General features: G+C 47.7%; 10 protein-coding genes and 1 non-coding gene across 11 annotated transcripts; 7 read left to right on the top strand and 4 right to left on the bottom strand.

The window, feature by feature from the left end:
- Positions 1 to 1,122: 1,122 nt before the first annotated feature.
- F5147DRAFT_571533 (uncharacterized protein) lies at positions 1,123 to 3,091 on the bottom strand (the record flags this gene model as incomplete). The annotated part of the gene is made up of 8 exons (XM_041431051.1): positions 1,123 to 2,006; positions 2,056 to 2,089; positions 2,137 to 2,302; positions 2,467 to 2,499; positions 2,564 to 2,639; positions 2,703 to 2,783; positions 2,841 to 2,888; positions 2,944 to 3,091. The coding sequence occupies 8 exons, from the start codon at positions 3,089 to 3,091 to the stop codon at positions 1,123 to 1,125; spliced, it is 1,470 nt and encodes a 489-aa protein (XP_041295968.1).
- Positions 3,092 to 3,266: 175 nt separating this feature from the next.
- Positions 3,267 to 5,850, top strand: F5147DRAFT_681817 (spindle assembly checkpoint component Mad1). The gene is made up of 7 exons (XM_041436403.1): positions 3,267 to 3,392; positions 3,467 to 3,711; positions 3,761 to 4,299; positions 4,349 to 4,643; positions 4,696 to 4,936; positions 4,989 to 5,368; positions 5,434 to 5,850. The coding sequence occupies exons 1-7, from the start codon at positions 3,284 to 3,286 to the stop codon at positions 5,758 to 5,760; spliced, it is 2,136 nt and encodes a 711-aa protein (XP_041295969.1). The 5' UTR covers positions 3,267 to 3,283; the 3' UTR covers positions 5,761 to 5,850.
- Positions 5,851 to 7,832: 1,982 nt separating this feature from the next.
- On the top strand, positions 7,833 to 8,858 carry F5147DRAFT_51455 (uncharacterized protein). The gene is made up of 4 exons (XM_041429933.1): positions 7,833 to 8,145; positions 8,200 to 8,403; positions 8,463 to 8,793; positions 8,847 to 8,858. The coding sequence occupies exons 1-3, from the start codon at positions 7,924 to 7,926 to the stop codon at positions 8,637 to 8,639; spliced, it is 603 nt and encodes a 200-aa protein (XP_041295970.1). The 5' UTR covers positions 7,833 to 7,923; the 3' UTR covers positions 8,640 to 8,793; positions 8,847 to 8,858.
- On the top strand, positions 8,572 to 10,722 carry F5147DRAFT_681827 (uncharacterized protein). Its single transcript, XM_041436404.1, has 5 exons — positions 8,572 to 8,793; positions 8,847 to 9,558; positions 9,613 to 9,656; positions 9,711 to 10,234; positions 10,293 to 10,722. Exons 2-5 carry the CDS (start codon positions 9,024 to 9,026, stop codon positions 10,561 to 10,563), a joined length of 1,374 nt encoding a protein of 457 aa, XP_041295971.1. The 5' UTR covers positions 8,572 to 8,793; positions 8,847 to 9,023; the 3' UTR covers positions 10,564 to 10,722.
- Positions 10,723 to 10,892: 170 nt separating this feature from the next.
- Positions 10,893 to 10,964, top strand: F5147DRAFT_t49. The gene has a single exon. It is a non-coding gene; the product is annotated as a tRNA-Gly (tRNA).
- A 753-nt stretch (positions 10,965 to 11,717) lies between these two features.
- On the top strand, positions 11,718 to 14,675 carry F5147DRAFT_681829 (DNA mismatch repair protein MutL). Its single transcript, XM_041436405.1, has 14 exons — positions 11,718 to 11,815; positions 11,878 to 12,015; positions 12,067 to 12,239; positions 12,295 to 12,388; positions 12,441 to 12,575; positions 12,625 to 12,862; positions 12,922 to 13,015; positions 13,064 to 13,217; positions 13,276 to 13,402; positions 13,453 to 13,659; positions 13,714 to 13,828; positions 13,878 to 14,034; positions 14,086 to 14,247; positions 14,297 to 14,675. The coding sequence occupies exons 2-14, from the start codon at positions 11,974 to 11,976 to the stop codon at positions 14,561 to 14,563; spliced, it is 1,965 nt and encodes a 654-aa protein (XP_041295972.1). The 5' UTR covers positions 11,718 to 11,815; positions 11,878 to 11,973; the 3' UTR covers positions 14,564 to 14,675.
- Positions 14,676 to 15,500: 825 nt separating this feature from the next.
- Positions 15,501 to 18,892, bottom strand: F5147DRAFT_681845 (ribosome biogenesis protein). The gene is made up of 9 exons (XM_041436406.1): positions 18,390 to 18,892; positions 18,225 to 18,339; positions 18,060 to 18,179; positions 17,408 to 18,003; positions 16,988 to 17,357; positions 16,808 to 16,936; positions 16,460 to 16,759; positions 16,195 to 16,410; positions 15,501 to 16,138 (listed from the first exon to the last, which is right to left on the bottom strand). Exons 1-9 carry the CDS (start codon positions 18,848 to 18,850, stop codon positions 15,728 to 15,730), a joined length of 2,718 nt encoding a protein of 905 aa, XP_041295973.1. The 5' UTR covers positions 18,851 to 18,892; the 3' UTR covers positions 15,501 to 15,727.
- Positions 18,893 to 20,392: 1,500 nt separating this feature from the next.
- On the top strand, positions 20,393 to 21,313 carry F5147DRAFT_51544 (uncharacterized protein). The gene is made up of 3 exons (XM_041429934.1): positions 20,393 to 20,586; positions 20,645 to 20,916; positions 20,979 to 21,313. Exons 2-3 carry the CDS (start codon positions 20,650 to 20,652, stop codon positions 21,219 to 21,221), a joined length of 510 nt encoding a protein of 169 aa, XP_041295974.1. The 5' UTR covers positions 20,393 to 20,586; positions 20,645 to 20,649; the 3' UTR covers positions 21,222 to 21,313.
- Positions 21,314 to 21,349: 36 nt separating this feature from the next.
- Positions 21,350 to 22,922, top strand: F5147DRAFT_835062 (NAD-P-binding protein; the record flags this gene model as incomplete). Its single annotated transcript, XM_041443944.1, has 5 exons — positions 21,350 to 21,852; positions 21,902 to 22,349; positions 22,405 to 22,412; positions 22,465 to 22,523; positions 22,578 to 22,922. The coding sequence occupies exons 1-5, from the start codon at positions 21,813 to 21,815 to the stop codon at positions 22,920 to 22,922; spliced, it is 900 nt and encodes a 299-aa protein (XP_041295975.1). The 5' UTR covers positions 21,350 to 21,812.
- A 428-nt stretch (positions 22,923 to 23,350) lies between these two features.
- F5147DRAFT_51546 (uncharacterized protein) lies at positions 23,351 to 24,904 on the bottom strand. Its single transcript, XM_041429935.1, has 3 exons — positions 24,040 to 24,904; positions 23,918 to 23,980; positions 23,351 to 23,866 (listed from the first exon to the last, which is right to left on the bottom strand). Exons 1-3 carry the CDS (start codon positions 24,695 to 24,697, stop codon positions 23,445 to 23,447), a joined length of 1,143 nt encoding a protein of 380 aa, XP_041295976.1. The 5' UTR covers positions 24,698 to 24,904; the 3' UTR covers positions 23,351 to 23,444.
- On the bottom strand, positions 24,793 to 26,487 carry F5147DRAFT_789267 (uncharacterized protein; the record flags this gene model as incomplete). The annotated part of the gene is made up of 3 exons (XM_041443011.1): positions 24,793 to 25,248; positions 25,651 to 26,016; positions 26,065 to 26,487. The coding sequence occupies 3 exons, from the start codon at positions 26,485 to 26,487 to the stop codon at positions 24,793 to 24,795; spliced, it is 1,245 nt and encodes a 414-aa protein (XP_041295977.1).
- Positions 26,488 to 27,497: the final 1,010 nt, after the last annotated feature.

Here is a 27,497-nt window from a genome sequence, read left to right on the forward strand (position 1 = left end):
GCTCTTGCGCGTGCTCGGAAGATTCTGATCATCTTCATTTCCAATCTCAGGCCGACGTGCCAGATGACAGCACCATCTGGAAAGGGGCTTGTACACCTGTTTGCTTGGCTAGACATGGTATATTCAACCCGAAACAGTAGGCATATCTCTTATCGCGGTTAAACGGCACGCTGAGGAGAACTTTTATATATAGCGTGCCCGTTAATTGATGAGTAAATCCTGTGTTGAAGATATCTAGAGTTGAGAGTTTACGGCAATGAAAATCGATTTCCGAGCCCACGATGGCCACACCAAGGACGCACCATGTTGATCAGATAACAGATGAGAACCTTGGTATATTCTTCGCAAGCATCAAATTCGAAGGGCTTGAATCCCTCTTCGGCCAGTCAAACGGTCTTGCAGAAAACATCTATAAAGCAGACTGTTCTTCTCTATTTAGTACCGAAAGAAGAAACGGAAGCACGCAAGGAGATCTTGGTCACTTTCGGAGAAGCTGAAGGTGCTTAATAGCCAGCTGGATCCACAAGAACAAGTTACGTGCAAGAACTGTAATATAGATCCAGCTTGCCTGGATGGTGAACGTTTGAACACTTGGGCTGTAGCATTCAAGTTGAATACCCAAAGACGCATCGCGCGGCCGCGTCCGCCAAGCACGACAACGAGTTACCCGTTGTCATTTTAAATGACCCAGGCCATTTACGATATCGATATATTCTAGACCTTCGAAGCTTCGGCGATACCGCGTTGCTGACATAATGCTCGTACTTTGGTCACGACCAGAGAAAATTAGCCACACTGTGTAACAACCACACGTTGACCACACGACCTAGTTTTTCCGACTTGGTAAAAGCTTGGAGAAATAGTACCACGTGGTTGCATTTGGTCATATCTTGGCAGTGTGGCGGGTGTGCATATGGCCTACCCCTGCACGGCCGCCCAAGGTTTGCATTACCCACCGATGCTAGCATCTTTATCGAACAGAGACTACCCTCCAACATCGATACCTTCGCCGGATAATTGATACAACCTGAAAAGTACTGATATGATACAGATCTGCCACGATAGTCAGTAGTAATACACCTCCTGAACTCTGCGAGCGCATAGAGCAAACATACAACACGCCTATCTACTTGGCCCAGCATTCCGGAGTGCAGCGGGTGCAGTCGGCGGGATGCGTGGAGGGGTTGGATTTGAGATGGACTTCTTAGCGTCGTGGAGGGCTGCAAGTCTGTCAGGAATGGCTGTTGGGCGTGGCGGCGGCGGCAGAAAAGTGGGAGCGACAAGCATAGGAGGATTGACAAAGTGAATTGGGTTGTGGGAGCCCACAGTGGGAGACAGTACTGGCAGGGTCTCAGTTCGTTTTCGCTGTGTGCTCGGTGGCACTGCTACATCTTCCTCCTCCAGCTTTCGCTTCGTCCCAGAGGTGTTTTGCACCTGAGGGCCAATCCCTTTGACGAAGTCAAGCAATGTCTTGGCGACACGAGCATTCATTCGAATATCTACGTGTTCTTCACGCACCGCCTCCCGCATGCGTGCGAGCTTATCTGCGAGCGCGCGCAGTTGCAGCTTATCTTTCTCCACGGAGATTAAGAGACATATGGTGATAAACTCCACGGGTGAGATGCGCCAGCCAGATTGTAGGAATGTAGAGCAGAGTTCAGGGTCGCTGACTAGCTGCGAGAAAACACGGAACGTGTCGTGGATGCATGAGAGGTAGATTTCATCCTTTGTGAGGTCTTCGTCGTCGTCACTTTCTTTCTTTTTGCTTTTGGTTCGTCGGACGGGGTTGTGCAACCATTTCTCTATCTGCAGGACGGTACCCACGGACTGGAGGGAAGGGTACTTTGAGATGCAGTAAAGCGCCTGAGCGATACACCGGAAATCCCCACCACGCGAACGGTCCCAATCTAGGGCGTCGCCACCTAGAGGCTTGTCTTGTCCGAAATACTCTGCCTCTAGCTGTCGCACGAAGCTACTCATAGGGGTGTTAATCACCTGCAATTTCTCTAAGAAGAGAATGAGCCAAATGCAAATGTAAGTCAAGTAGGCACAGACCCGCAGGGGTGAGGGCCATTCCAAGTTGTACTCTCTGTAGTTGGATGAGCGGCGTAGTTATAGAATGTGTTGAGGACCTACCTGGAAGATTTCGCGCTCTTCGAAATCAGGAAGGTCCTGATATTCTATGCATACAATCTGCTTATTTGCAAACAGTCGTCGATATTTATCAGGCAGAATGTAGCCCGCGGACCGTCCACTTTGGTTGGAAGCGTTCGGCTTGTACCAGTACTTGTCACCAGTTTGTCTGTACCGCGTAATATTAATTGAAACTAGGGAATCGGTATTGAATGGTTTTGTGACACTTACGAGTCTTTGTCTACCGAGTGTTTATTGCGATTAGAAGTAAAAACAAAAGAAGAATCACTAACGATGAATCTAAAGAACTCTGTAAGCTGGATTGCACATGACAGATAGATATGACCAACCAGTCCATCCATGAACCTGCGGCAGGAGAGAGAAAATGACAGTCAGTGGCTCGGCAAGATGAATGGTCGAGAAAATGCACCGTTGTATTGATGTGAGCCGTTGCTTCCCGTCGACACACGTCTTGGTTTCTGAGCCATCTGAGTGCTGATGCGAAACTGGAGGATGAATGGACGGGGAAGATGAGCCATGCACTACGTAGCCTGTGGTATCATGCTCACCAAAGATCACAGGTGGAATATAAAAGTTGCGAAGTATAGAGTCAATAAGGCCTACTTGCTTGGGCTCTGGCCAGACAACATCTGAGAGAACACGGCTCTAGTCATTTAGACTTGGATTGTAAGAAAGACTTTACGGACCTCTTTGATACTCGGGTTCCAGGTTAATGTCATTGCCAATGATCTGCTCTGTGATGGAGTTGATGGAAATCCATACACAGCACATAACAGACAAGAGACCTACCGTAGAGCGCCTGTGTCGTGTAGGTTGTGGTGCGGGGAAGCTTGAGGACGTTCCTAAGTATGTAGCCGTCATCTTTCTCCGAGCGCTTGCCACCGGGCTCGAGTTCATCATAATATTCGTCGCCTGCTTCGGATTCGCTTGCATTCATGATGTGCCTGCTCTCGAAAGTTAGCGTCAAGTTAAAGGTGAAGCCTAGTAGTTCGGCTTGTTGTGAATGTTAACTCGCGTCGAGTCGCAGGAAATTAAAACCAAACTTCGACATGCTGTGCAAACAAAGAGTTCGATCACTTTAAATTCTGTTTACGGTGATTTACGCAATTTATCAATAGCGACGCCGACGATGTTCCATGGCAGTTCAACATTCTCAAAGCCTACCACGAAGGGCTCACTGCTATCCTCACGTTCAGCTACCACTAAACGCGATTCCCTAATGGCAGAGCTTGAACGGGGTGAGTTCACTAGCCGGGAGACACGCCTTCGGGATGCTCATGTCTAGAGAAACCTGACCCCAAGCAAATTGCAGATCCACAGCATTCAACTGCAAAGCGCCAGCAGCGCTCTAATGCGTTCACCTCCCACATGGCAAACGCCTCTCTCGAACGCCAGCTACTCGCCGCACAGGCCAGTAAAACCGAGCTCGAGGCCAAACTCCGTGAAAAAGATACCACGATCGAGAGGCTGGAAAGAGATAGAAGGTGGTTTGCGGAGAGAGAAGAGAAGGAGCGCGAAGAAAAATTGCAGGAGCAGTCGGAGAGAGAGGAGGAACAGGTGCGTCACGCCAGCATGCATGCCGTCAGAGCTCACAATTATTCTGTAGCGCAAGGCAGATTTAGAACTTCGACAACTACGCAGTTCCCTCGCTGCCGTTCGAGAGAACCTTGCGGAACTAGAGGACAAACATTCGGGCCTTTCTCGCAGCCACTCACAATCAGTTGCTTCTCACAAGTCGCAGTCTTCAGTTCTTGCTCGCCAAAACGCAGACTTGGAGAAAGAGGTTGCGGACCTTAAAGCTATTGCGGAGGAACGAGACGATGAAATCCAGAATTTACAACAACAGTTGGACGATGCTCATGCTACCACCAACTCTTCTGCGAGAAGTTCCAATGAAAACGAGAATTGGAGTGTCGTGCGAGACGAACTACAGCGGCAAGCAGGATACCTCCGTTCTCTTGAGTTGAATAACGCAAAACTCACAACTGAACTTGCACGGTACAAAGATCGGCACGCCAGTTTAGAAGTCCTTCGAGAAGAGAAACGTACTTTAGAAAGCAAGGTGGCTATCATGGAAGGGCTTCGAGAGAAAGTTGCCAAACTAGAGGCTCAGGTCGAAGCTGCTCGGCAAGAACGGAAAGATTGGCAAGTACCGACCCAATCTTCTCACTTGAAGCTAATCTATGTATTCTAGGGCAAGCAAAACCAGCGAATCCAATACATCATCACAAACTTCCATCTCCTTGGTGCAAAATCTGTCAGCATTACGTCTGGAGAATGCACGAATGATGGAGGAACATGGTGTCAACATGGCACTCCTTCGCCGCCGTGAGGCCGAGCTGTCTAACGTTAATAACATAGCGTCCGAAGCTCGGGAGGCTGTGGATGCCCTACAAGCAGAGGTGCAAACACTGAAAGAAAAGGTGGTAAGACGGGAACAACGAGCTCAGCTGGCGGAACGAGAAGCCAGGTTCCTCCAAGCCCTCGTCGTACGTGTTTACGCCCCCAAACAATGTCTTAATGATTTATCACCTATTTCAGGCCAGCTTCACTTCTGAGGAGTCAGCTGCACGCGAGTCACCAGCTGTGGACAGCCTTTCTCAGCAGCAAATACAGCATCTTGAACAGTCTATAGCTGACTACAAATCCGAAAATTCTCGCTTACAGCGTACACTGGATGCTGCCGAGGCTGACAATGCCGTAGGAGGGCCGAAACGCACACGCAAGGATCTCGTTCAGGAAATCGACGCACAGAAAGCCGCAGCGGACGAAGCAACGAAAGGTATATTCAACAGAAGCATATGTATCTCACTTCCTCAATGCCATACATACAGGTCTGCAAGAAGCGCAAAAAGATCTGACACGGCAGAAAGACAATATCGAGATACTCGAACAAACACTGTTTGAGCTCCGTGGCGAAATCGGCGGGGGGAACCACGTCCCACCAGGCATGCGTGTGCTGTGTCTGCGCGACAATCCAGCGCAGCAGTGGACTGATTTACGACAGTCAGTGATGGACCGTCTGAAGAGCGAAAACGAAGCGCTCATCAAGCGCTTGCATGAGCTTGAGAGCAGCGGAGCTGTGGTAGACGAGGGCAGGGTTCCGCGCAATGATTTGGTTCCCAGGGAAAGTTGGGACGTGCTCGATAAGGAAAAGAAGGACCTCGAGGAAGTGGTAAAGCAGAAAGAGAAGAGACTCTTGCGCTTACAGCAGGTGCGTGTATCCTCCCCACGCTTCTTTTCACCAATTGATGGCGGACTGTCACCATGGTTCGGCAGGTGTTTACCGCGAAGAGCGCTGAGTTCCGAGAAGCCATAGCGTCCATACTAGGATTGAAGCTCGCGTTTTACCCCAATGGGCAAGTCCGCGTGACGTCGATCTACGATCTTTCTGCGTCATTTGTGTTCCAACCTTTGACGAAGCCCGGCGAGAACGGCGAAGGAGCGAGAATGCAACTCATTGCGCAAGGCGAAGGCGGTCCGCAAGATCTCCCGCAACTGATGCGATTCTGGGTGAATGAGGAGCAGTGTATACCCGGGTTTCTGGCGAGTGTGACTTTGGAGTGCTATGACAAGTCGAAGAGAGAGGCCGGTACCGAGTCGTAGTACTTGACCATCATATGTTTTTGATAGCAATTAATTATGCCCTGCTAGGTTGTGATGAACGATAAACAATGCTCACTGGCTGACTACGCTACTGGGAATCTCACTTTGTATCATAGTGATGTCTAACATTCTGTTCTGATTCCCTGCCTCTTATACCACAAAAACAATACAATAAAAGTAATCATGCACTGTATCATCAGCAGCAGACAACTACCACCATCCAGTTTCCGTCATCCGTATTTCTCTACCGACAGAAACGAAAAATCACATCTGCGATATCGTTTCCGCTCTATCCCTTCATCTATTGCCCCGTTCATTGAGACACGTCAGGCTGATTTCTCCACTTGCAGAGTTTTCTGACCTCTTGCAAACACCCATCATTGAGGGTCATACGGCGATGTACTGGGTGATTTGTGAATCATCGACGAGAAGCCATTTTGGCATTTGCTGCTTTCATCCCCTTATTCTCGTCTGTTTGCTTGACCGATATGCGCCTCGGATCATTAAAGACCATATGCATGCATCATCTGAGCAACTGAATCTGGGGCGTATTATCAATCATAAGTGCATAGCGGCAATATCCTCACCACATTAATCGACCAAGGTCGAGTCTTTGAGACGTTTTATGAATTGTCCGTCGGATGATGTTCAGATCCAGCCCGAGGCCTGAGGATGCAGGAGATAGTGACTGTTCGAGAACAAATTCGTTACTTGTTTCTGCATCAGGATGTTCCGGACACGCCTGCGCCGTGCTTATAATCAAGGTACACGGATGGGAACCTGGCTGCGCAACCCTATCTTAAGATCTGCGAGTGCCGTATAATTAGTCCATGGGGTGTACGCAAACTCTTGCACCTAAGAAGTCAGCTCTGCTTCGTTCCAAGCCAAGGGTACTGCCAGATAGTTTTTTGATGGCTCCTCTTTCCCTGGTGATGCAGATCGACCATACCATCACTCTCCTGGGCATTGCATGACTGGCTGATGAACCAGCAATTCTTCTCTTACCTTCTGCTGCAATGATTTGAAGTGATTTGTTGAAGGATGAATACAATGTATCTGGACTGTGATGACACTCTACATGCGAAGGTGGAGATGATACTAAGATAGCGTGAAGCAGTCTGCATGTCATCCAACATATGTTTTTTTACCCATATCATATCCACCTTCACGAGAATCTCTACCAAATCTGTCATTAACAGCATTACACAGCGAAAAATACATACGATACTCACCTTCTTCACACCAGCACCAGCGCCCGTGGCTTCAGCTCAAAAGATATAAGCAATCCATCTACACTTTTTGTGCGTCATTCGTGCTTCGACATTTGACGAAGTTGATGAGAACAGAGAAGGAGCGAGGATGCAATTCCGAATTGCGCAAGACCGGAGTGTCAGGTAGTATAAGTACAGTTTTTGGCGAGGTCGGTCAAATACCGTCGGTACCGAATCATAGTACTCGGCTGCCGTGATCAGCCTCAGGAAGACAGCCGTTCCTTCTATATGATGTAGGTCGCGAGGAGGATCCAATCGGGAATGGTATAGTCTTGACGAACTTAGTTTTTTTTTTTTTAATTCTTAATTTTGACATCGCCTGACCGGGCTGACCCTGGCTTGCAAGCTCCGTTTTCAATAGACAGGCCTTCTCTCCAACACCTGCTAGTGTGGTCTCTAAACTCTGAAAAGTTTCTGATATGCATGATCTATACTGAGTATGTGTTCAGAAATTGTCACGGTATCCTATAGCTTTTTTATGCTGATGCATGACAGACCCTGATTTTACAATATACACCGAGGCATGTTGCTGAATGAAGACCCCACAGCGAATCGTATGAGAATTCCTGCTGCCCCCGCTTTCATCCCCTCATCAAAACCTCGCGTCCGGATATGCCATCAGTGTGGTTTCGTTTTACCACAAGATTTTCCATGGATAGTTTGTGATGACTGCCAGTTACTACCGCGGCTAAGGACCCAAAGTATTCCTTCCCCTGCACATACTCTCCCTGCAAACAAAGATGCAACGACGTTCGGACAAGCTGTGAGTTTTTGCGTTTTTGTAACATATGCCCAGGAAGTGCTTGCAGGGTTATTGTACTAGGTTGAATCTTTGGCGTCATGCTGACTACGTTACCAGGGACAGTTCTCTGCGACATGTGTTTTGTGCCAAATGACCGTAGAAGGATCAAGAATCACATCGAGCTCTGACACACTCTGCCCTACATGTCGAATGAGGCAAGAGGGCATGGAACTGAAGCCTACAAGGCGCATCAATCGGCACGTACCGCCATTACTCCCATCCACATCACCCGTCATCGCACCACCCCGCGATCCTCCCCGCCCGTGCTTCTTTAACTCCCGTGGAGAAATTGTTACTCATTCCCATTTCCCTGTGAGTATCCATAAATTCTTCCCTTACATGAATCTTACTCATGATTGACGCCAGGTTGTCGTGGCGCGCATGCGTGTGTGTATGCGCTTCGGCTGTGGAGCACAATTAGCACCCAACCAGCTTTTCAACTTTTGCGATATGTGTCTGCGATTGGGGTTTGGCCGTGGAGCGCCTGCACCGCCCCCTGCCCCCAAGCGCCTTCCGAAGCGCATGAGAAGAGATGAACTTCCCTCTGGGGTGCTTATCTCGAAGGTCAAGGTAAAGTGGTTTTTTATATTCTTCTGTTTAGAATGCAGTTGAACCATGACGATTTGAAGCGTGATATAGATGCTGCACAGAGGACTGAGGCCCTTGGACAGCCCCCGCAAGAAACGTGTGCAGAACTGGGTCCACACAACAATGATGATTTGGAACTCGAGTTGATGTATCCTGAGGTTAGTGAGATGTGGGTTTTTTTGCTGACATCACTGGGTCTGAGCTGCCAAGTAGGATGAAGAGCTTGCAGCACAAGATTCCGTCAACTCGATAGCGACAACTGTTGGTAACGATGTTCCACCTTCAGGTGTTGTCTTGGAACGTGGGCCTTTGCGGCTTTCACCCCTGGTCATCAACACTACTGCTCGTTCTCTAAGCCCTCAGCTAGTCCAGGTCAGTGATGTGCGATCACTGTCTAATATGTGTTAGGCTAAGGATTTTTGTAGCGCATCTGTGAAACGCTCGGGTGCGGAGGGACCGTGCCTCCGTCAGCTACGTGGCAGAGGTGCTATAACTGCAGCGTCCAGCGCTGGAAAGAGCGCCAGCAGGCTGCTATCACTACAAGTGCAACTATCTTACCGGTGGACAGTACACATGTGGGTCCCTCGAATTCCGATGAGGCCATGCATGGCGTTGAGCCTCGGTCACACGATACATTAGACGCAGTCGTGGTAGATCGAGTTGCGATCAATAGAGAGCTGGGAGTAGTATTGGCTTCACACTCACAGGGAGCAGTCCTTGATGCTGTAGACAAACTACCGTTGTCGGAGCTTCCTGATGGACAATCCGTCATTGATGCCACGGCAGTCGCAAGTACTTCCAGTACACTCGTTGCTGAGTGTGGCAGAGACGCTGGCGCCGAACTTGAAATTAACAACATCTTCGGATCGGACAGCGACCTGACGGATCTCTCCTCGGAAGACGAAGATGTCGATTCGGACCCTGAGGCCGAAGACTCATCCACGATCAAGATTCACATTCCTGTGCTTGCTTCTCGACTTCCTAGCGGCGCCAGTGCGCGAGTGTGCGGGATCAAGCGTTGTAACATCGTATTGCCTCAGGAATACCGTTGGAAGATCTGTGATCCCTGCCGGAGATACAAACGGCAGTACCAGCGGATTCGTATGGAGAAAGCCCGCCGTCATATGGCCGACTTTTGTGAGTATAATTGTCACATCTAAGATCGCCCAAGCTAACCATATGTAATTTTAGCCGAGTCTGCTCTCGTTAGTGATCATTCTGTACCGTTTCCGGAGGTATGGCACATTAAAGATTTCTGTTTAACCTCGCATCGCTGACGACAGATGCAGGAACAAAGCGACAAGGTGACGCCAGCGGAAAGCTCGCGCATCTGTGCTGTTCCTCACTGCCGCACAAGGTTACTGCCTGTGACCAAATACCGGTGGAAATGCTGTGGAATTTGCCGCATGCGTGCTCGTGACGACGCAAGAGCAAAACGATCGACCGCTGGAACCATCCTGGACTTAGAAGAACCAGTGGAACAGAGTTCATCGTCGGACATTTCACCCTTTCCTACCTTTCAAAACCGCAGCGTGTTGTTGTCAGAGTTTGGCGTGATGCTGGGGCGATTCTTGGAAGCACAGATCTTGTACTTGCGCGCCAAGCTTCAGACATCAGGCGAAAAAGCATTATTGAGGCTTGATCCCGTGTTTTTTGCGTTCGACGGTGAATACTCGACAGTGACCGGCCAGCGGGGATATGAGGATAATGTCCAAGGCAAATCCGACCCTAAGCACAGTCAGGAGGATGAGATGCAAAAGGAAGTTGCCTCCACTGTCAGGGAGCTCGGCAGCACCCTCCTCACTGAATTCAAGTAAGTGTTTTAAGCTGTGCGAGCTGCGGTTAGACAGCTTATGCCGCTTACCCTGTAGGCCAACGGAAGGTTTCATAATCAAGTCCGGAGGGGTGATCATGCGATACAAATGTGCCTTAGAGCTGATTACCCCACTCCGTCCTTTACCCAAGACAATGGACTCGAAGAACACAAACACTTCTACTCCTTCAGAAAGTGACACTTCCTCATCACATGTCCCTTACATGAAGTCGCTGTCTGGGGAGTTGGAGGTAGCGGTTGTTCCCGACAACTCGCACAGTATTTTACTGGGTCGACGAACTATTATCCGATTCCAGATGCTAGGATAGCTAGGATAGCTTTCGTTTGGAGTCCTTTTATAATACTTTCCTTACAACATTATGTTGTTTATTATTATTGAGATCTAGATATTATCCTATCATCGATTCATCGACGTACTTATCATTGTCGACTTGTTCCAGCATGCATCGTAAATAAATCGAGACTTGCCTTTGAAGAATCCGAGGTCGAGGAACCCTTCCACAAGAATCTGGTGGGTGGTGTCCCGGTGGACACCAGGAGACCTGAGATTTTTCATTGATTTCTATGAAAGTTTTACGAGCAGATCCGGTTAACATCTCTGCCCATGATATTGTGTGTTGGCCCAATCATTTCATGGACGCCGATGGTGAAGCGGTTATCATGCTTGCCTTCCAAGCAAGCGGCAGGGGTTCGACTCCCCTTCGGCGTAATTTTTCATGCCCATTTGCATAAAACATTCTAATTTCTGGTCTTACACCGTGAGTTTATCACCTATGGTATGCTAAAATTTGTCTTGCTATTTTATTAGACTCGAAGGAATGATAACTTGAACTTGTGGCCGCCTCTTCAAATCCATCCTCGACTGCTTCTCAATTTCGCTTGCGTCAACCAAAGAAAATCATTAGCAGGTCTGTAGACTCTATACATGGGTAGTATGCGGTCAACTGTTTATATAAGGCCATCCGATCGCCTGAAATCACGGCGCATTAAAGCGTTCCAGATTAATATTGTTCCAGCACAATGCCTGAGCCAAAGTACTATGGGTGTCGACACGAACTGAATTTTGCTTCCGCGGGATCAAACGGTTTGAGTGAACAACAATCGGACGAATGGGCCGGGCGAGCGAGGATGGGCAACGTGAGGTCTTGACGGACAGTACTGCAGGATTCCGTCAGAATGCGGACAGGACTGGATAATATAGGATACGAGCTCAATGCATTTCTGGATGGGTGTGCACTGAGAGCTCTGTTTATACTGGAAGTTACGAACGACTCCTCGTGATGATACAATGACCCCGAAATGCCGATTGAGTTTTTCTAGGAGAGGATTTCGTCAAGGAAGCATCATGACATGGGGTCAAATTTAGATTCAAAGGCACGATGAAGGTGCAAGTTGAGTACGATCACGTGATTAGTCTAAGATCATGAACGCGTGCGCCGTGCTCCACTCTTAACTCTGAGCATGGCAAGCGGTCGTCGCTCTCCGTCTCCAGAACCACCTGGCCCTCAACCGATAAGAAGACTCCACGAGTCCCTCATCAACCGAATTGCAGCAGGCGAAGTACGCGCTGGGTTGACACCACGGTACAGGCGCGAATAAGTACTGATCAAGTTCACTTCTAGATCATACACAGACCCGCTTCTGCGTTAAAAGAGCTGCTGGAAAACTGCCTTGACGCCGGGTCTACTTCTATTCAAGTCACCGTCAAGGATGGCGGTATGAAGCTGCTTCAGATTCAGGATAACGGCTGTGGCATTCGTGTATGTCTTCCTCACATCCGCATCGAGGCTTGCCATTGAGCTTGTTTAAAGAAAGAAGACCTACCCTTGCTCGCTGAGCGCTTTACTACCTCCAAATTGACCACTTTTTCCGACCTCTCCAAGCTGACTACTTACGGGTTCCGAGGGGAGGCTCTGGCATCTATATCACATGTCGCGCACCTGACAGTGATCACGAAGACCAAGTCAAGCAACTGTGCTTGGAAGTATGTATATATAAAATTGTGCACAGAACGAACGAGCCTGACAAGAATTCTACAGGGCTGCTTACGTTGATGGCGGTCTCGTCCCGTCGAAAGCGGGATACACGCCAGATCCGAAACCTTGCGCTGGAAACAACGGAACCACCATCACGGTATGTCTCTAATAAGTCAAACAGTTCTCTCCCTCCACTCAATTCACCACAGATTGAAGACATGTTTTATAATACACCTACTCGATTGTCTGCTCTCCGAAGCTCCTCCGAAGAATACGCGCGAATACTTGATGTAATGACCAAGTATGCTGTGCACAATTCCAAGGTGTCATTTAGCTGTAAAAAGGTGTGTTGGTTCGAATATCGTCAATGATGCCCTATAACGCATCGTGCAGGCTGGTTCCCTGAGTCCTGAACTCTCGACCCCGTCCTGTTCAGATGCATCTCAGGCCATTCGTCAGCTATACGGTCATTCCATAGCCAAAGAACTTCTGCATGTCACGGCGTCTTCTGCTTCAGATGATAACACGGACATGGATGATCCGGAAGATCCGGAGGCGTGGTCGGCAGACGCATATTTCACGAACGCAAACTACCAGGGCAAAAAGATCGCTCTCCTGTTATTCATAAATCGTCGGTTTCCCCCTTTCCCGCATTGCTATCTTGCAAAATTTGAGGCGTATTTCATGCAGACCGTCTAGTGGAGTCACATCGTATAAAACGGTCTATTGAGAGCATATACAGCGGTATACTGCCAAAAGGTTCTTCTCCTTTCGTGTATCTAAGGTAAGACCGAATTTTACCGGTGGGATATGAAAATAATCATTCACGCAGCATCAACCTCGACCCGAGGTCTGTGGATGTCAACGTGCATCCGACCAAGCGCGAAGTCCACTTTTTGAACGAAGAAGCCATCATCGAGCGAATATCGGATGCCATTCAACAGAGGCTCGCAGGTCAAAGTCAGTCGCGGGTTTTCGAGTACCAGGTACATGGATGCATATATACACGTTCTACGTCAGTGCTCTAAACACATTCATTGACAGACGCTGCTCACTGGAGGGATTGCGCAATCAGCCTCACGGAAGGGCAAGGAAAAAGCGAGTAATGTCGATGAATTGGAAGGAGATGATGAGGGACCTGAGGCTGATCGCCGGGTATTAGGAAGTCAAGGTGAGTGTTTGCGCAAATTTCCAGTAAAATGCCATTTGGATCTTGTTCAGTAGCGAAGAAGGTGCTTTCTCAGCACAAAGTCCGGACCTCGCTACAGGACCGCACACTGGACTCGATGATTCCTGTCGCCGACCCATTGAGAACCAATTCCGACGAGCCCGTGACAGCCATCCGGTTACGGGATATTAAACAATCGACGTGTCATTTTGCATCCATAACAGAACTCAGGCGTCTCGCTACCAAACGCATACACCACGGTGGGCTATGCATATTTTTTGCAACAAAAATGGTCTTACACGCATAAAACGTAGACCTGACTGAAATCATCAAGAAGCATACCTTTGTCGGCGTGATTGACCTGTCCAGGTGTCTTGCATTGATTCAACACAACAAGAACCTTTACATAGTCAATCATGCTGCGCTAGCGTGCGTTACGGAGCTCCTTCGAAGGCTTGTGTTGATATTGTTGCCGCAGGGAGGAAATGTTCTATCAGCTTGCGTTGTTGCAATTCGGAGACTACAACCGACTCAAACTCGATCCTCCTCCATCTCTTCGAACGCTCGTCAAGTTCGCAGTCGATGTGGAAGAAGACACAGCGCGCAGTGGCATGAGCAACGACGAGATCGTCGACGTATGATTGAATTTCAGTACTTTGGGAGATCCACTCAGCGTTCTTTCACAGCGAATAGTCAAGACCTTGATGGATCGCCGAGAGATGCTGCACGAGTATTTTTCCTTGGACATTTCAGAGACCGGCGATGTTAAGACACTTCCACACCTTCTTCGCGAGTACACACCCAATCTCGATAAGCTACCCATGTTCCTGATGCGTCTTGGACCTCAGGTACGTTCCAATGCCATATTCTCATTCCACAGATACCAAGTCGTTCCAGGTCCTCTGGGAATCCGAGCAAGAGTGCTTTGGCTCTTTCATGCGCGAGCTAGCGTACTTCTACTCCCCAGCCCCGCTGTCCGTCGTCTCAGCGGCCGCCTCTGATGAAGATGAACAAGAAAAACAGAAATCTGGAGCATGGCGCATTCAAAATATCCTATTTCATGCGATGCGCAAGTATCTGGCAGCTCCTAAGTTCCTGCTGGACAATGACATCGTGCAGGTGGCGAGCTTACCAGATCTTTATCGGGTCTTCGAACGCTGTTAGACTTCATATCATACTGCAATTTCTATCCGCGAAAGCTGGTGCATGACTCCAGAGCTGCCATAATGTATGTAAACTACAGTGATTCCATAATTCTATGATGCGTCTATAACAACGAAAGCGTCGTGAAGATAAGTCAATACAAGCGGTGACCTTCGGTCGTTGCTTTATTACAAAGGCAGACTTTTGTACACCATATTGCACCAATTTCTCTTCGCTTCCTCTTGAAACTTGATGGCTTCTGACACGGGACATATGGTTGACCAATGAACAAAAGATCTGTTTTGAAATCGAGGACTGTGCGAGGAAACCTTGACAGCCTTTGAGAGTAGTCGCAAAGGAATCTGTTTGCGTTTCACTGTCCAACAGGAGCAGTAAGGATGAGAATAAAACGTGATTCGTGGAACACAGTGGTTCTTGAGCAGTTGGACTTCGACGAATCGACGATGTAGAGCTGTTATTCATACTCGCGGTAGTAGTCGCCAGCCAGTGTTTATAATTTTATCGTTGAATTCGTCGCAAAATAGGTTTTGTGGAGAGAAGAAAGCACGAGCCCATTAGCCAGTATGTGCGGAGAGCTTCGTCGATGTCTGTTTCGCAGCCACGATGAGAATAGGCAACGCACGATTGGCGGCCGTCACCGAGAGGTTCTATTGGTTCCTGTGAAAATAGCATAGGCAAGGTAAGACAACAGTGGGTAACAGGAGGACAGTGAATATTGTTTGCATATGATAGAGGTGAAGTGTGAGTAGGAGTGCCATCATCGGTCACCGCAGAACCAATCGTGGGATTCATGGCGCGAGCATGCGTTAAATGCTACTGTTAAGTCACCATCAAGTAGAACGATGTAGCCGTTTTGTTTCCAGTAGTTTTTATTGTCGTATTGTCAGGATACCTAGATCCATTTTGGATAGCGACCAATTCATGGAAAGTACAGGTGGTCGCCATATAGCACTGGAACGAAAGAACAAAAAAGGAGCAATGAGAATTCAAGTGGTAACAGGATGTGAGCTTGCATCAGTACTAGTGTTGTACGGCGTGCTGTAAGGTGTAGATGGTATCCATGTATGACTTGGAGGTCAAAAGGAGGGAAGGCACGCAAATAAATTGCAAATGAGCAGCACACAATTGACACCGAGCCGGCGGCTATTCGGGTTAGACATATCGTTATATATCGTCCTCGGGACCGTCCTCGATCATCTTTGCATAGTCTTCGTAACTTGCAAATGTCGGCAAGCTTCTCAGCTTCTTCCGTTTTTCACGTTTGGACTCGTTCTCCTGTTTCCGCTTCTTTGTACTACCGAAGCCATTCCATTGTTCTTCGCCGTCGCCGCCGTCTTCATCAGCGATTCCGTCACACTCGATGAGACCTTGAGGAACTTCATCCAAGCCGAGGAGATCTTCATTGTCCGAGGCCTCAACCATGGAGAAATCATCGCCAGAACCACCATCTTCATCTTCTTCATCTTCAACCTCCTCATCCTCCCCATCGGAATCATCAAGATCAGAAGCGACGCTGTCGCTATCCGCCATGAGGTCTTCATCTCCTGCCACATGAGGCATGGTGGCTTGCATAGCCTGTTTACAAGATAAGTTGAGCTACGGATGCAAAGATGGCAAGGGAAACCTAGTACCTTCCATATATCTGCTTCTTCGGCGTCACTGTCTTCGTCGTCATCGCGTTCAGCATCATCTACGTCTTTGTCCTGCGCTTCCTCCAACTCACTCGCTGAAGCATCCACGTCAGAAGCATCATCCGATTCCTCGGCATCACTATCCCCTTCGCCGGTATGGGCGGTTTTCTTCTTGTCCTTTTCACGTTTCCTCAAAAAGTGTTTATGGAAGAAGACCTTAAGTGACTTTAGCACGGTCTCGGTCACCGAACAAGCAGGTCGTTACCTCGTCAACAGGGATATCCTGTAACGGCCTACTCAAAAATTTCTCGTCGTTCGGTAGAGCACCTCCGGATGATTCGCCTTTCAATAGCTTCACCCCAATCCTGTCGTTTGCGCTGGCTGCAGGCTGCATGGCGCTAGAGCCTTTTGTCTTGATTTTTTTGGGATTTTTGTAGACGAAACGATCGAGGAAATGAGAAAGGGTATTTAAAGAGAGATCTGGGTTTGACGTGATGGGTTGGCCAGAAAGGAGTTGTTGTGCGTGTAAAGAGACAGCCGGATGATAGTGGTGTATGAGGGGGATCTAAGAAAGACGTGAGGACTTGTAAAATCAATGTACAGGAGCGATTACCAATTCGAACAAGGGAGAAGCTGAGGGGTGCGCAAACTGCGGGTCTCGTTTTCGTGGATCATATTGTTCTTCAGAAGTAGAACGGGATCCCCTGGAAAAGTCTCGCAAGCCTGAAACTGTACTGAACAACTGGGAACAAAGTCAGGTGGGCCATCAAATAGGTGAGCAAGGGCGCCTTACTTCTCCTAGGAGGTATAATCCTCCTACAATGAACTCGGTCCCGCCAGCACTGCCACTGGCAAGAACTTGTACGAACCGGCGGACAAAGCTCTTCACACGTTCTAAGTTGTCATCGGCCTTGAGAGATTTAAAGAGTAGGTTCAAGTACATGGTCTGTTTTGAGGATGAGGCAAGGCGACCATCGTGTAAAGACTGGTACAATGTTCGATAATATCGATCCACAATGCTCTTCGAGAGTGCAGAAGATGAAGACTCGGGTAAGTGGGAGAGTGAAGATGATATCTGCTGAATAAGGAGTAGGGCTTGCAAAGAGGTGTTGAATGTTGAGGTATGTGTGATGAGGAATAGGGTGTCTATATGTTTGTTCAAGCTTGTCGGAGAGAACATCAGGTGAGCATATACCACGCTTGAGAAACTTACCTGGCATCTGATGGTCCTAACTTTGCATAAGGCAACGCGCGATTCACACCTGTCAATATGGCAGAAATCGATTTTGAAAACGCATCTTCAACCTCCACAAAACCACCGTCACCAACGACCTCTTTCGTTGTCTTCCGCTTTTTTTTCTTCCCTATGATTTCTCCGTCCTGTTCTTCAGTGTTTTCCTTCTTGCCAGACGATCGACTCTCCCCTAATAAATCCTTGAACATCTGGAAATACACATCGATGACTTGTACAGCAACATCTTTGTCCCCCGGAACAAACACAATCTGGTTGAGTGTTATCGTTGCGTAATAGCGCGCATGGTCATTGCTCGTTCTCTTTGTGGCTCCGTCAGGCTTCGTTTTTGGTTTTGGTTTTGGTTTCGGTTTTGGCTTGGAAGTCGAGACGGTCGTCTCGTCGGTGAAGCGGATATGCGTATTGGTATTTGGCGCAGTGGCAGGTGTCGCGATGCTTGGTCGAAGGATGAGGGAGGTCATCTCGCGTACGACAACACCTTTCATAGATGGGTGAGCTTGTAGAAGTTGAAGGAGGTGATAGGAAGCGCGAGAACATATGGATTTTTCAGAATCACCCTAGGTATCATAATTAGTGGATTTCTTCACACATTGGATGGATTGTTTCCACTCACCAGCTTGTTTACCAGTAGCCTAAGTAGGTTATGCTCCTGCTCAGGTTTGTCGCGAAGGAGCATGTAAATTAAGGAGAGTGCTTGGGTGCGCACATATGCCAAGGGGTCCATTGAAAGGACCTGGAAAATGTGAGTTCCTGCACTCGAATACGCTTAGAATCCCACCTCTAGGGTTTGGAGGATAGAGAAAAAATACTTCTTCAGCCAATCCTCGAAGTACCAAATGAGAACATGATCATCCTTGACGCCTTGGTGTGATAGAGGCTGATCACGGAAATACCTGAGCAACCATCAAAATTTTATCCGCGAAAGTAGCATGTCCATACGCACTTTAACTTCCGGTTGGGCGCGCCACCTCCAACCCACCAATCAAGTATACAGCGCAAGGCCTTGAGACTTTCTTCCCGACCTCCTTTTCCTTTTCCTCGTTCGGCCATCCCCTTCAGAGTTTCCAACGCTTTGGTGTTGTGTAATGGGCTACTTTGCACGAGGAGCGTAAGAGCGCTGAGCCTGTCTGACAACGTGCCTGAGTGCAAAATTTTCTGCAAGAATGCATAATCTGAGCTGGAGGATGTAACTGTTGAGGATGACCCAGATTGGTATGTCTCTACCGCCTTCGCATGAAGAGATGCGCCGCGCTCCATCAGGGAGGACAGTTTGGCAGATGTGACGGGTGGGAGAGCGGTAGATGACCCAGATAGCTTGAGTGCATTTTGATACCATAGAGGAGACGCCTCGATTTGAGGTTTTTTCGCGACTTTGGAGACATCAGCGCGAGCTGATGTTGGCATTGTTTTATCTTCAAAAGTTTGTGCAAGTGACTGCCGAACACCTATGACAGTCGCTTATACTGAAAGGGTAATAGCTTAGATAATCATCCAGTATTTGGCACGAACAATCCAATGGATCACTGGCAGGAGCACGGGCAGCAAAATAGTGCTTGTGTAACCATACACAAGCATTATTTTGCTGCCTGTGCGCTTCTTATCGCTCAATGGTTGCAATTTGTTCGAGCATGAGCGGGAGCCTGGAAGCAGTATGTGATACTCTGTGGAAGCGACTACGGAGGAGAGTCAGCTTGAGGCGGAAGGGACCTATGAATGAAGAAAATGAACGGGAACAACCCATGTCTTATAACTTTTCGATGGTGGGCGATGCAGCATGTCATCACAGGACGACATTATCAACGCGGTCGGATGCACACAAACTCGACTTCTACGACTTCAAGCTTCAACATCCAATGATGAGCTCTAATACTTGAATGTATTGAGGACCGAGAACGACGTGAGTGTGTAGCCTCACTCTGGCTCCGGCGAGTCTGTATTTCCTTCTTCGTAACAAACGCCAATCTGAAAAAGCTACGTTACACATAGTGGTCTGTATGATCCGGGAGTCTCAACTCTGTTCGACAATTGCAACAGTCAGAATCCAGGCTTCACATATCAGTCTCGCCCTCCTCAATTCACAATATCAACTGTGCCATACAAAATTCGCTGCCATTCCAGGTTCAGCACTTCAGAATTCACTCGTATGGATGGATTGACCTAGTTACTAGGACTCGTCATCTGATTGTGTCGTCATAGTCATAGTCCCTGCGTCAGTACGATCAGGCCTGGGTGCTATCATGATGCATGAAGTGACGTGTCCTTCATGGCACACAATGTCCGCATCTTGGTCCCCTGGGTCAGATTTTCTGGGTTGCGCATTTGCAAATCCGTGCCAGACACCGCGGAGACTTCTCATTTCGTATCCAAATGTGTCGGAGACCAAGAGCGACATACACGCTTAGGAGAACGACGGGGGGTTCAACGTTCAGGCACGGTCTCTCCCTATCCTTCCAACTTTGCAACCGATATCGACACAGCGACGTATGCCTTGCATACTAGTATATGTCTGTATGTCTTGGCTATCTATGACATGGCCGTCGTTCCTATCTAATAGCTGTTGACTCTATGGAAAGACTGCAGAATCAGCCCCTGTTCTGAATTAACAATATCCACATTCAGCGCTTCTTACCCAGACTCGGAAGGGTACCATGCACTGTCCTATGATTCAATTGTTTATCATCTGACTATGTAGTCATCGTCACTAGATCGCATGCAAGCCTAGTTGCTCATGAAGTGGCCTTTTTTTGACAGCGGTTTTCCGAATTAACATTCCACTTTCGCTCTACCGCCGAGGCGAGACTCGCTATCATTGTATATTCAACACTTCTAACCCAGAAGTATGTCATGCACTGCCCTGTGAGCAAAGTGACTGAATATCATCTGACTATGTAGTCAAGGCCGTTGGATTACGGGCCTGGGTGCGCATATTACCTCTGAGCGCCCACGGTGACCCCATCTTCTGTTCCAGATGACGGTCATATCCGTGCCCAGACACCGTGATGGCTCCATGCTATTTCATTTTCTTCCCAACAAGGAACCATTAGTGTCCGCACTATTCTTCGGATAGGGGTTTCCTAGAGGTTTAAAAGCAAGACTCATTCGCTACTTGACTTTCATCGCTTCAACGACCTTCTACCAAAGTGAGTCACAGTTAGCAGCACGTCCATAGCTTCTCGTATTCATTTTCACACGTTGCAGCAACCATGTCCACATCAGCAGCTGTCTCGCAGTCCGCGAATATGTCCGACCTTCTGCCCACTCACTTCGTCGGGACCACTATGAACGCAGTGCAAAACGATGAGGGGAAATTCCGCGTCTACTTCCAAAACAAAGACTACCAGATCTACGAAATGTCGTTGAACGACCCGAAGAGCACGGCCTATACCCTGCTCAAACTCACGAACAGCCACATTCCCGCTGCTCGTATCAACACGCCCATCGCAGCCGTGGCGAGTAACGACTTAGAAGAGGCATGTGTTTTGAGGCTGACCGCTCCGTGCTTTGTAATCTCATTCTTATTTCACTATTACAGATCCGCGTTTTTTACATCACCGTGGACAGCCATGTGCAGGAGATTTGTCACTCCAAGCGCCATGGTTGGCAGAAAGGCGCGACCATTGGCACCGCTGTTGAGAACAGCACCTGCTTGTATGCGCAAGGCCGGTTCGTTCACAATGAGACCATGCTCAGGGTCGGGTTCCAGTCTGCAACCGCTCCACAGACTATCACAGAAGGTTGCGCTACGAAAGATGAATGGAAGATCCGTGTACTCTAAATTGAATGGCGTACTTCTGCTTCCATGCCCAGAAAGTGATTGTGTATCGGTATCAGATGTATATGTACTATATAAGGCAGTATGACGTGTGGCTTGAATTGACAGTTTCAGACTCATGACTGAGATGGCCCTCTAAGCTTTTGTGTAAGGCTTTATAATTGTTCGACGGGGATTGATGGATCATGTGACAGGAATGAGTGAGTGGGAGTTGTTCACTAAAGATACATACAGTAAGGACATGCTTTTATATCTAAGTGAGTGGCAGTATCGGTGCAAGGGGAACTCCATAGCCAGCAGGTGATACTTCGAACCGGTACAAAGGGAATTCTATAGCCGGATGCACGTCGACTCTCACCCATAAATACCTTAGACTAGTTTGGTACTGGCCCAGTTCTGGGACGTCGCAGGACTCCATCACATGAGTGATACAGGCATATGAACCCGTAGGACCGTGGGACGAATAGTATCGAAAAGCTCGAATGGTGGCAGTCCGTCTGGCATGTCTTTGTCGCACGTTATGCTTGACATGTCGCGAAGCTCAAAAGTTTGCGCTATAAAATACTTCACGTACTTTGAACAAGTAACATAAGCATGATGGTCATGGCACAATCCACTCCTCGAGTCTGGCTTAGTAAGTTGGGATGCAACTCCTCGCCGTGCGGTTCATTTAATGCCTACAGTTACTGGTTCTTCCACTGGGTTCGGCAGGGCGATGGTGGAAGAAGTCCTGCTTAATGGCGAGATTGCTGTCGCGACTCTGCGCAAGCCCTCCGTCCTCGATGATCTCGTTGCCAGATACCCGCGCACACAGCTCTTAGTACTTCCACTGGACGTGACAAATGAGGCGCAGGTCAAATCTGCCTTTATGCAGGCCAAGGACACATTTGGACGAGTCGATGTAGTGTATAACAACGCGGGGCAGATGTTGATTCAGGAGCTGGAGGGGGTACCAATGGACCGTGCCAGGATGCTGATGGATGTCAATTTCTGGGGCGCTGTAACGGTGAGCTTCGAGGCGGTCAGATTCTTTAGAGAGGTGAACCCGAAGGGTGCTGGGGGGATACTTGTCCAAGTATCAAGCATGACAGCGACCAAAGCCCACCCGATGGTCGGGTTCTATAGCTGCACGTGAGTGGGTTGACGCTCTCTGATTAAGCGTCGCTGAGGCATTTGGTGTTTGTAGGAAAGCGGGTAATGTTGATTGTGGCAGACTGAGTGACTTTAACTCACCCCCGCTCCGTAGCCTTGGATTCGTTCACCGAAGTTCTGGCACAGGAGCTCCTTCCCGCTTGGAACATTCGGGTGAGTAACTACAGACAGCAGTTGCCAAGGGCTGAGCACTGAGTGGTCATACAGTTCGTGAATGTCCACCCAGGTACAACGCGTACGCCCCTATTGTTGAGTGAGATACTAGAGCCTCCAGTATTGTATGCATCGGAACCAACAGCTTTGACGACGAAGATACGCGCTGGGTGGGATCCGCTCAACCCAAGTGATGCGATTGGTGTTGAAGCTGTGACGAAGCGCATTTGGTCGGTGACGCGGATGGGCAACGAGGACCTGCGGAAAGGTATACAAGAAGGCATTCCTGGCCTTGTGAACATGCATACGGGGATGGACTCTATGGAGAACGTGCATGCAAAAATCGGGCGACTCCAGGGTGAGCTGATGTGGAATATGAAGGTTCATTATGAGTACTAGGGTTCGGCGATGCCGAATTGGACCTTGCTTGCCGAATCTAAGTGGCTCCGCATTTACCCGAGCCTCATCTTTCCTTCGCACATGCTCTACCACTTTCACTTTCGTCCATATACCTCTACTGTGCTCGTTTAGTAACTGCCTTTGGTGTGCCGGGTGGCGAACGGTGTCCAACGGTGGAGCTATGTGGTTCTCATTCGCACACAAGAATTCCTATCCTCATTATGTAGTTCTCCGTCATATATTCCTCACAATTCAAATATCGATTCAAGTCTCGTATGGTTGAACTTAGTGCGGTCGGCATCACCTCGACTTTGCGCCTTTTACCTCTATCTTAATTTTGCATTGAATTACAACAAGCGGTTGTGTAGGATACTGCTTTGTGAGTCAATTTACATCATGCATATGATCATAATTCTGACTAACCTATTAACTAGATAGTTGATCAATACAATCTCGTCTTTTGATATGTTCATCATGGCGTTTCCGTCCGCCCGCGTTTGTTTCATGATGAGCATACTACCTTTAACAGTATCGTGGTCTCCGCTTAGGCTTCCCATTCGTGCTAGAACACGATTTGTAGGAATATTGTTTCTCGGCTTCTCGAGAAACAGTGTGTACTGGTTGTTCAGTGTCATAGTAGAGTTCGGTACTGTCGTAAATGTTCGTCGAAGGTGTCATCGTGTTGCAGTGCAGTCGTCTCTGTTGTGCTGCCACACCCAGTAATTGACGTATAGATTGTCCAGCGAAGCGTCGATGTCCACTCCGTCTCAATGTATGGTTAACATCTCGTCGAGGATATTCATTGACAAAGGTTGTGCCACGCTGAATGGAATAATGTTCCGATATATTGGCTATCGCATGAGCCAAAATCTCATCATCATCAACTTCTGATACATTACTATCAAGTACTCCGTGCGACTGGACTGGAAATACATTGGATGGAACTGCGCTCATCAGCTTTTATGAAATGTTTTGTTAGATGGATCCAAACTGACCGTTTTCATCAACGATCGAATCTTCGTCAACATGCTGGCCACTTGGAAAAGCATGGTCATGTTCTATTGACGCGATGTTATCATTGAGAGCAACCAGTAGAATCACAAAAGAACAGACGAACCGGCGAAAATGTCTTGAACATCATCTTCTGGTACATAATCCTCCCGCTCACCATCCACAGCGGCTGTATCTTGGAGATGTCGAATTGAAGACATGATGACATCCGGAATGCCGTGTGTAGGATACAGCGCAATGTTGTCTTCCGAGATCGTGATGTTGGAATACAGTGTATTTTCGCGTTTGAGGAAAAGCAACGCATTGCGCAGATGAGAGCGGCTCACAGACAAGAAAGGTGGTAGGCAACGTTCCGGCAAATTATTGGGACCGACAATGGATACACCAATAGTTGTCGCCAATATAGACGGTTTAGGTGGGAGCAATTCACCTTCAACCATAGCTGCAATGGACGATGTGTTGAGTCGGTATGTAGATACATTTCCACGCAAGCCGCTGTTTAAACCGGCTGCATCCCAATGAACAGCCCCACGCTTTTTCGGGAAAAGCTTGACGATGTATGCTGCAGGATATGATAAGGCCACCAAAATACGCTCCGGAAGAGTCAACATCCCAAGTTCATCAGGAACATCTCCGATCCAAAGATTATTAGCAAGGGAAAATAACGGAGTTTTGTGAGATTTGATGTTGTCCCAGCAATGATCGCAAAGAAAACCATATTGACAATCATCTCGAATCATGATGGCTGGATTGTATAGTAGCATGCCATTCACAAGTCGTTGCCTGTGATGCGAAGTATACGGTTCCTGTACGTCTTTGTGCTGGATCAAAGACAAGAGAAGTTCGGTTGTTTCGGATGCTAAAAACTCGCCTGAGCAGATATTTGCCGTTCTTCTTGTAGCCACATCTTTTTCAACTGCTGTTCTTCACAATCTTGTAAGTGTGCAGCTTTGGCATCTGCAGCTGACACCACTACGGATTGAAGAAGAGCAGAGTGTCGAACTGATGACAATAGACTATTTCGGTTTCGTTTCTCTGCGCGTGAAAGTTTGAATTCATGCACAGCGGAGATGATTTCATTGACGGTGAGCTGATTTAGCGCGTTTTCGAATGGCGCATGTGAAGATAAATGTGCATCGTGAGATTGCGCTGCTTTGCTGTTCGCTGCTGATATGATTGGTATATGGGTCTCCATCAAACGTTGCACAGTAGCCACTAAGTCACTGCGCTTGCGTTTTTCAACTCTTTTCAAGTTATTGTCACCTACTGCAGCTATAATCTCTTTCACTGTTAATTTATCCAGGGCAGAATTGAGCTGTTGTGACATGGTTAGAAAACTGGAAACTGGACGGGTGACATCATAACATGCAGTAACGTTCAACGTTTATTGAAGTTTATTATTGTTTATTATTGGCAGTTAGTTCGTCAGATTTTGTCAAATTACCTTGCGGAGCAAGGTCTATCACAATGGGGCGTGATATGTGGTGGCAAACAGTACAAAACAAGCATGTGATTGATGACGCATGGATACTATACAAATACAAGGTAGTAACGGACTCTTTGCATATACCATTTCCTTGACCAATGATTCCGAAATAGCCAGATTGCAAGCTGCTGATCCTGAAAGATTTCAGCAGCACGTCAATCATTCACCATCATACATACTTTTTCAGTTTTTGGAAGAAGAGGCCTTGGCATTATGATGTGTTCTCTTTACCTCCCGCTCATTGTCTTTTTCTTTAGGCCGTGGACGCTTGTAACTCGAAGTGTGATGGACAGGACCTGGACATAAAATCTCTACTTTTTCGACGTTGGCCTGAAAACTGTCGAATTGCTTAATCTTCCAATGGTGGATGTGAAACTGCACTTCCACAATCGCCCCATTAATGGCCTCGTTGGCCATGGACGGTTCCACCAAATGTCCGTCATGATAAAGAGGTAGAGGAATCACCTGATAATTATACTTGATTTCGTCGAACTCACTCGCAAATTGGTCAGGAACAGGCCAATTACGAGTTTCTTCATCCATTTGAGGAGTGTTTTCCACACTCTGTCCGTGTGGAGAATTAGGAACAGTGTCCTCCTGTTATCAAAGTAAGCAAACGTGAACTGTGTGCCAATGATCACTCACCCTCATATTGAAAATGCTCTTGACACAGCGCAACATCGTTCCCATAACATCTTCAATCAACATATTCTTGCACTCTCCAGACTTTCCGACCTGCTTCTGCCACACATCCAACACAGAGATTGAAGTCTCATAATCCATCCCAAGTTCGTGGTCAGCAGGACAGCATAGGTGAAATTGATACTTCGATTTCAGAAGGGGACTAACATCACTGTTCATGTGATTTCCAACAGGTCCACACTTGAGACGAAAAGGGGACACATGTCCCATGATGATGCCAATGAAAGGGGTTTGGTCTGTCTTTTTAGCAAGTTCAAGGCCTGTTTCAGTGTGCTGCCATGTAGTGGTATTCAAAACACCAGGAGACGCCAAATAATTCGGAAGCAACATTTTCTCTACATGATAAGCATGAGAATTGAAAGACATGGTGGTTGAGTTGGATGACGCTTGTCACACATGACGTCACTCCAAATTTTCTTTTATACTACACAGTCACTCTAAATTAATTGTTTTCTAAGTGAATTAGACTACCTTTGCACTACACAATTTCGCAAAATGAATCAATCAACTCGCACTATTGAAGAAATCATGGAGATGACTCAATACCTTACCATGAAAGATATTATCGCCGAAGGAGAGCCAAACTCATTTTCCTATTCTTCAAAAAGACGCCAGTCTGATCTTCTCAATGAAATCTGAGATTCTCTTGCCCTTCAAAATATTGTCGAATGAGCCTTTAACCAAAAGCAACATCGTCATTTAGAGGAGAGACACACACGACTTAAACGAGCTCGGTTTGAGACATTCGTAGCAGACAAAGCAGTGGAAGATAGAGATCACCTATTCCTGCAGAATGCGGAAGAAAATATTAAATGACAAGCACTTGCAAGATTCATCAATCAGACAGGAAATCACTGCACTTCTCAAGCAAGTTGCATCTCATGTGCACGAGAAGATTTCATAAATGAAATGAACCAAATTTTTCTTGACGACATTCCAAATCCACATCTACTCACTCTGACATTTCGACATCCCGCTCAAAGACTCACCTCAGGCATGCTTTTATATGAACCTGCGATCATTCTCTCCAAAGAGAAACTATCTGGTGCAATTTGCACGGTGTGTCTTGAAGATCTTTGAGTTGGTAACATGCCATCATTCTCACTCGCCAATGGTTTATGGATTGGAGAAATACCCCACCAACTTGCATTCTCAACCTCCCAGAACGCCTCTTAATCGGTCTTCACTTCCCTGCCATCTATGTCATCAAGCTTTACCCTCAACGAAAGGGTGCAAATCATTGGGATGCAGCTGCGTTAAATAGTGGTCTACGAGGGAACATGTCGACTTACCAATTGAACACCGCCGATATCGTGTCAATGATAGAAGGCAAACTATTACCTCACCATCCAGCTCTACTAGCAGCCACTATCAGA

The sequence above is a fragment of the Suillus discolor genome (assembly GCF_016758755.1).
Source record: "Suillus discolor strain FC423 chromosome Unknown F5147scaffold_12, whole genome shotgun sequence".
In the NCBI taxonomy this organism is placed as follows: domain Eukaryota; kingdom Fungi; phylum Basidiomycota; class Agaricomycetes; order Boletales; family Suillaceae; genus Suillus; species Suillus discolor.

What these genes read in the sequence shown, in the direction of transcription:
- F5147DRAFT_681817 (XM_041436403.1), top strand. Translation starts at nt 3,284, where the DNA reads ATGTTCCATGGCAGTTCAACATTCTCAAAGCCTACCACGAAGGGCTCA. An exon ending in AATGGCAGAGCTTGAACGGG is followed by an intron (nt 3,393 to 3,466) that starts GTGAGTTCACTA and finishes AGCAAATTGCAG; the next exon opens with ATCCACAGCATTCAACTGCA. An exon ending in GACTCTTGCGCTTACAGCAG is followed by an intron (nt 5,369 to 5,433) that starts GTGCGTGTATCC and finishes ATGGTTCGGCAG; the next exon opens with GTGTTTACCGCGAAGAGCGC.
- F5147DRAFT_51455 (XM_041429933.1), top strand. Translation starts at nt 7,924, where the DNA reads ATGACCGTAGAAGGATCAAGAATCACATCGAGCTCTGACACACTCTGC. An exon ending in TTACTCATTCCCATTTCCCT is followed by an intron (nt 8,146 to 8,199) that starts GTGAGTATCCAT and finishes GATTGACGCCAG; the next exon opens with GTTGTCGTGGCGCGCATGCG. An exon ending in TGCTTATCTCGAAGGTCAAG is followed by an intron (nt 8,404 to 8,462) that starts GTAAAGTGGTTT and finishes GACGATTTGAAG; the next exon opens with CGTGATATAGATGCTGCACA.
- F5147DRAFT_681827 (XM_041436404.1), top strand. Translation starts at nt 9,024, where the DNA reads ATGCATGGCGTTGAGCCTCGGTCACACGATACATTAGACGCAGTCGTG. An exon ending in CCGTCATATGGCCGACTTTT is followed by an intron (nt 9,559 to 9,612) that starts GTGAGTATAATT and finishes ATGTAATTTTAG; the next exon opens with CCGAGTCTGCTCTCGTTAGT. An exon ending in ACCCTCCTCACTGAATTCAA is followed by an intron (nt 10,235 to 10,292) that starts GTAAGTGTTTTA and finishes CTTACCCTGTAG; the next exon opens with GCCAACGGAAGGTTTCATAA.
- F5147DRAFT_681829 (XM_041436405.1), top strand. Translation starts at nt 11,974, where the DNA reads ATGAAGCTGCTTCAGATTCAGGATAACGGCTGTGGCATTCGT. An exon ending in TACCAAACGCATACACCACG is followed by an intron (nt 13,660 to 13,713) that starts GTGGGCTATGCA and finishes CATAAAACGTAG; the next exon opens with ACCTGACTGAAATCATCAAG. An exon ending in GTCAATCATGCTGCGCTAGC is followed by an intron (nt 13,829 to 13,877) that starts GTGCGTTACGGA and finishes TTGTTGCCGCAG; the next exon opens with GGAGGAAATGTTCTATCAGC.
- F5147DRAFT_681845 (XM_041436406.1), bottom strand. Translation starts at nt 18,850, where the DNA reads ATGCCAACATCAGCTCGCGCTGATGTCTCCAAAGTCGCGAAAAAACCT. An exon ending in CTTCTCCCTTGTTCGAATTG is followed by an intron (nt 16,760 to 16,807) that starts GTAATCGCTCCT and finishes CGTCTTTCTTAG; the next exon opens with ATCCCCCTCATACACCACTA. An exon ending in AAGAAGCAGATATATGGAAG is followed by an intron (nt 16,139 to 16,194) that starts GTACTAGGTTTC and finishes TCTTGTAAACAG; the next exon opens with GCTATGCAAGCCACCATGCC.
- F5147DRAFT_51544 (XM_041429934.1), top strand. Translation starts at nt 20,650, where the DNA reads ATGTCCACATCAGCAGCTGTCTCGCAGTCCGCGAATATGTCCGACCTT. An exon ending in CGAGTAACGACTTAGAAGAG is followed by an intron (nt 20,917 to 20,978) that starts GCATGTGTTTTG and finishes TCACTATTACAG; the next exon opens with ATCCGCGTTTTTTACATCAC.
- F5147DRAFT_51546 (XM_041429935.1), bottom strand. Translation starts at nt 24,697, where the DNA reads ATGCTACTATACAATCCAGCCATCATGATTCGAGATGATTGTCAATAT. An exon ending in TGTTCAAGACATTTTCGCCG is followed by an intron (nt 23,981 to 24,039) that starts GTTCGTCTGTTC and finishes TCGCGTCAATAG; the next exon opens with AACATGACCATGCTTTTCCA. An exon ending in TTCGATCGTTGATGAAAACG is followed by an intron (nt 23,867 to 23,917) that starts GTCAGTTTGGAT and finishes TGATGAGCGCAG; the next exon opens with TTCCATCCAATGTATTTCCA.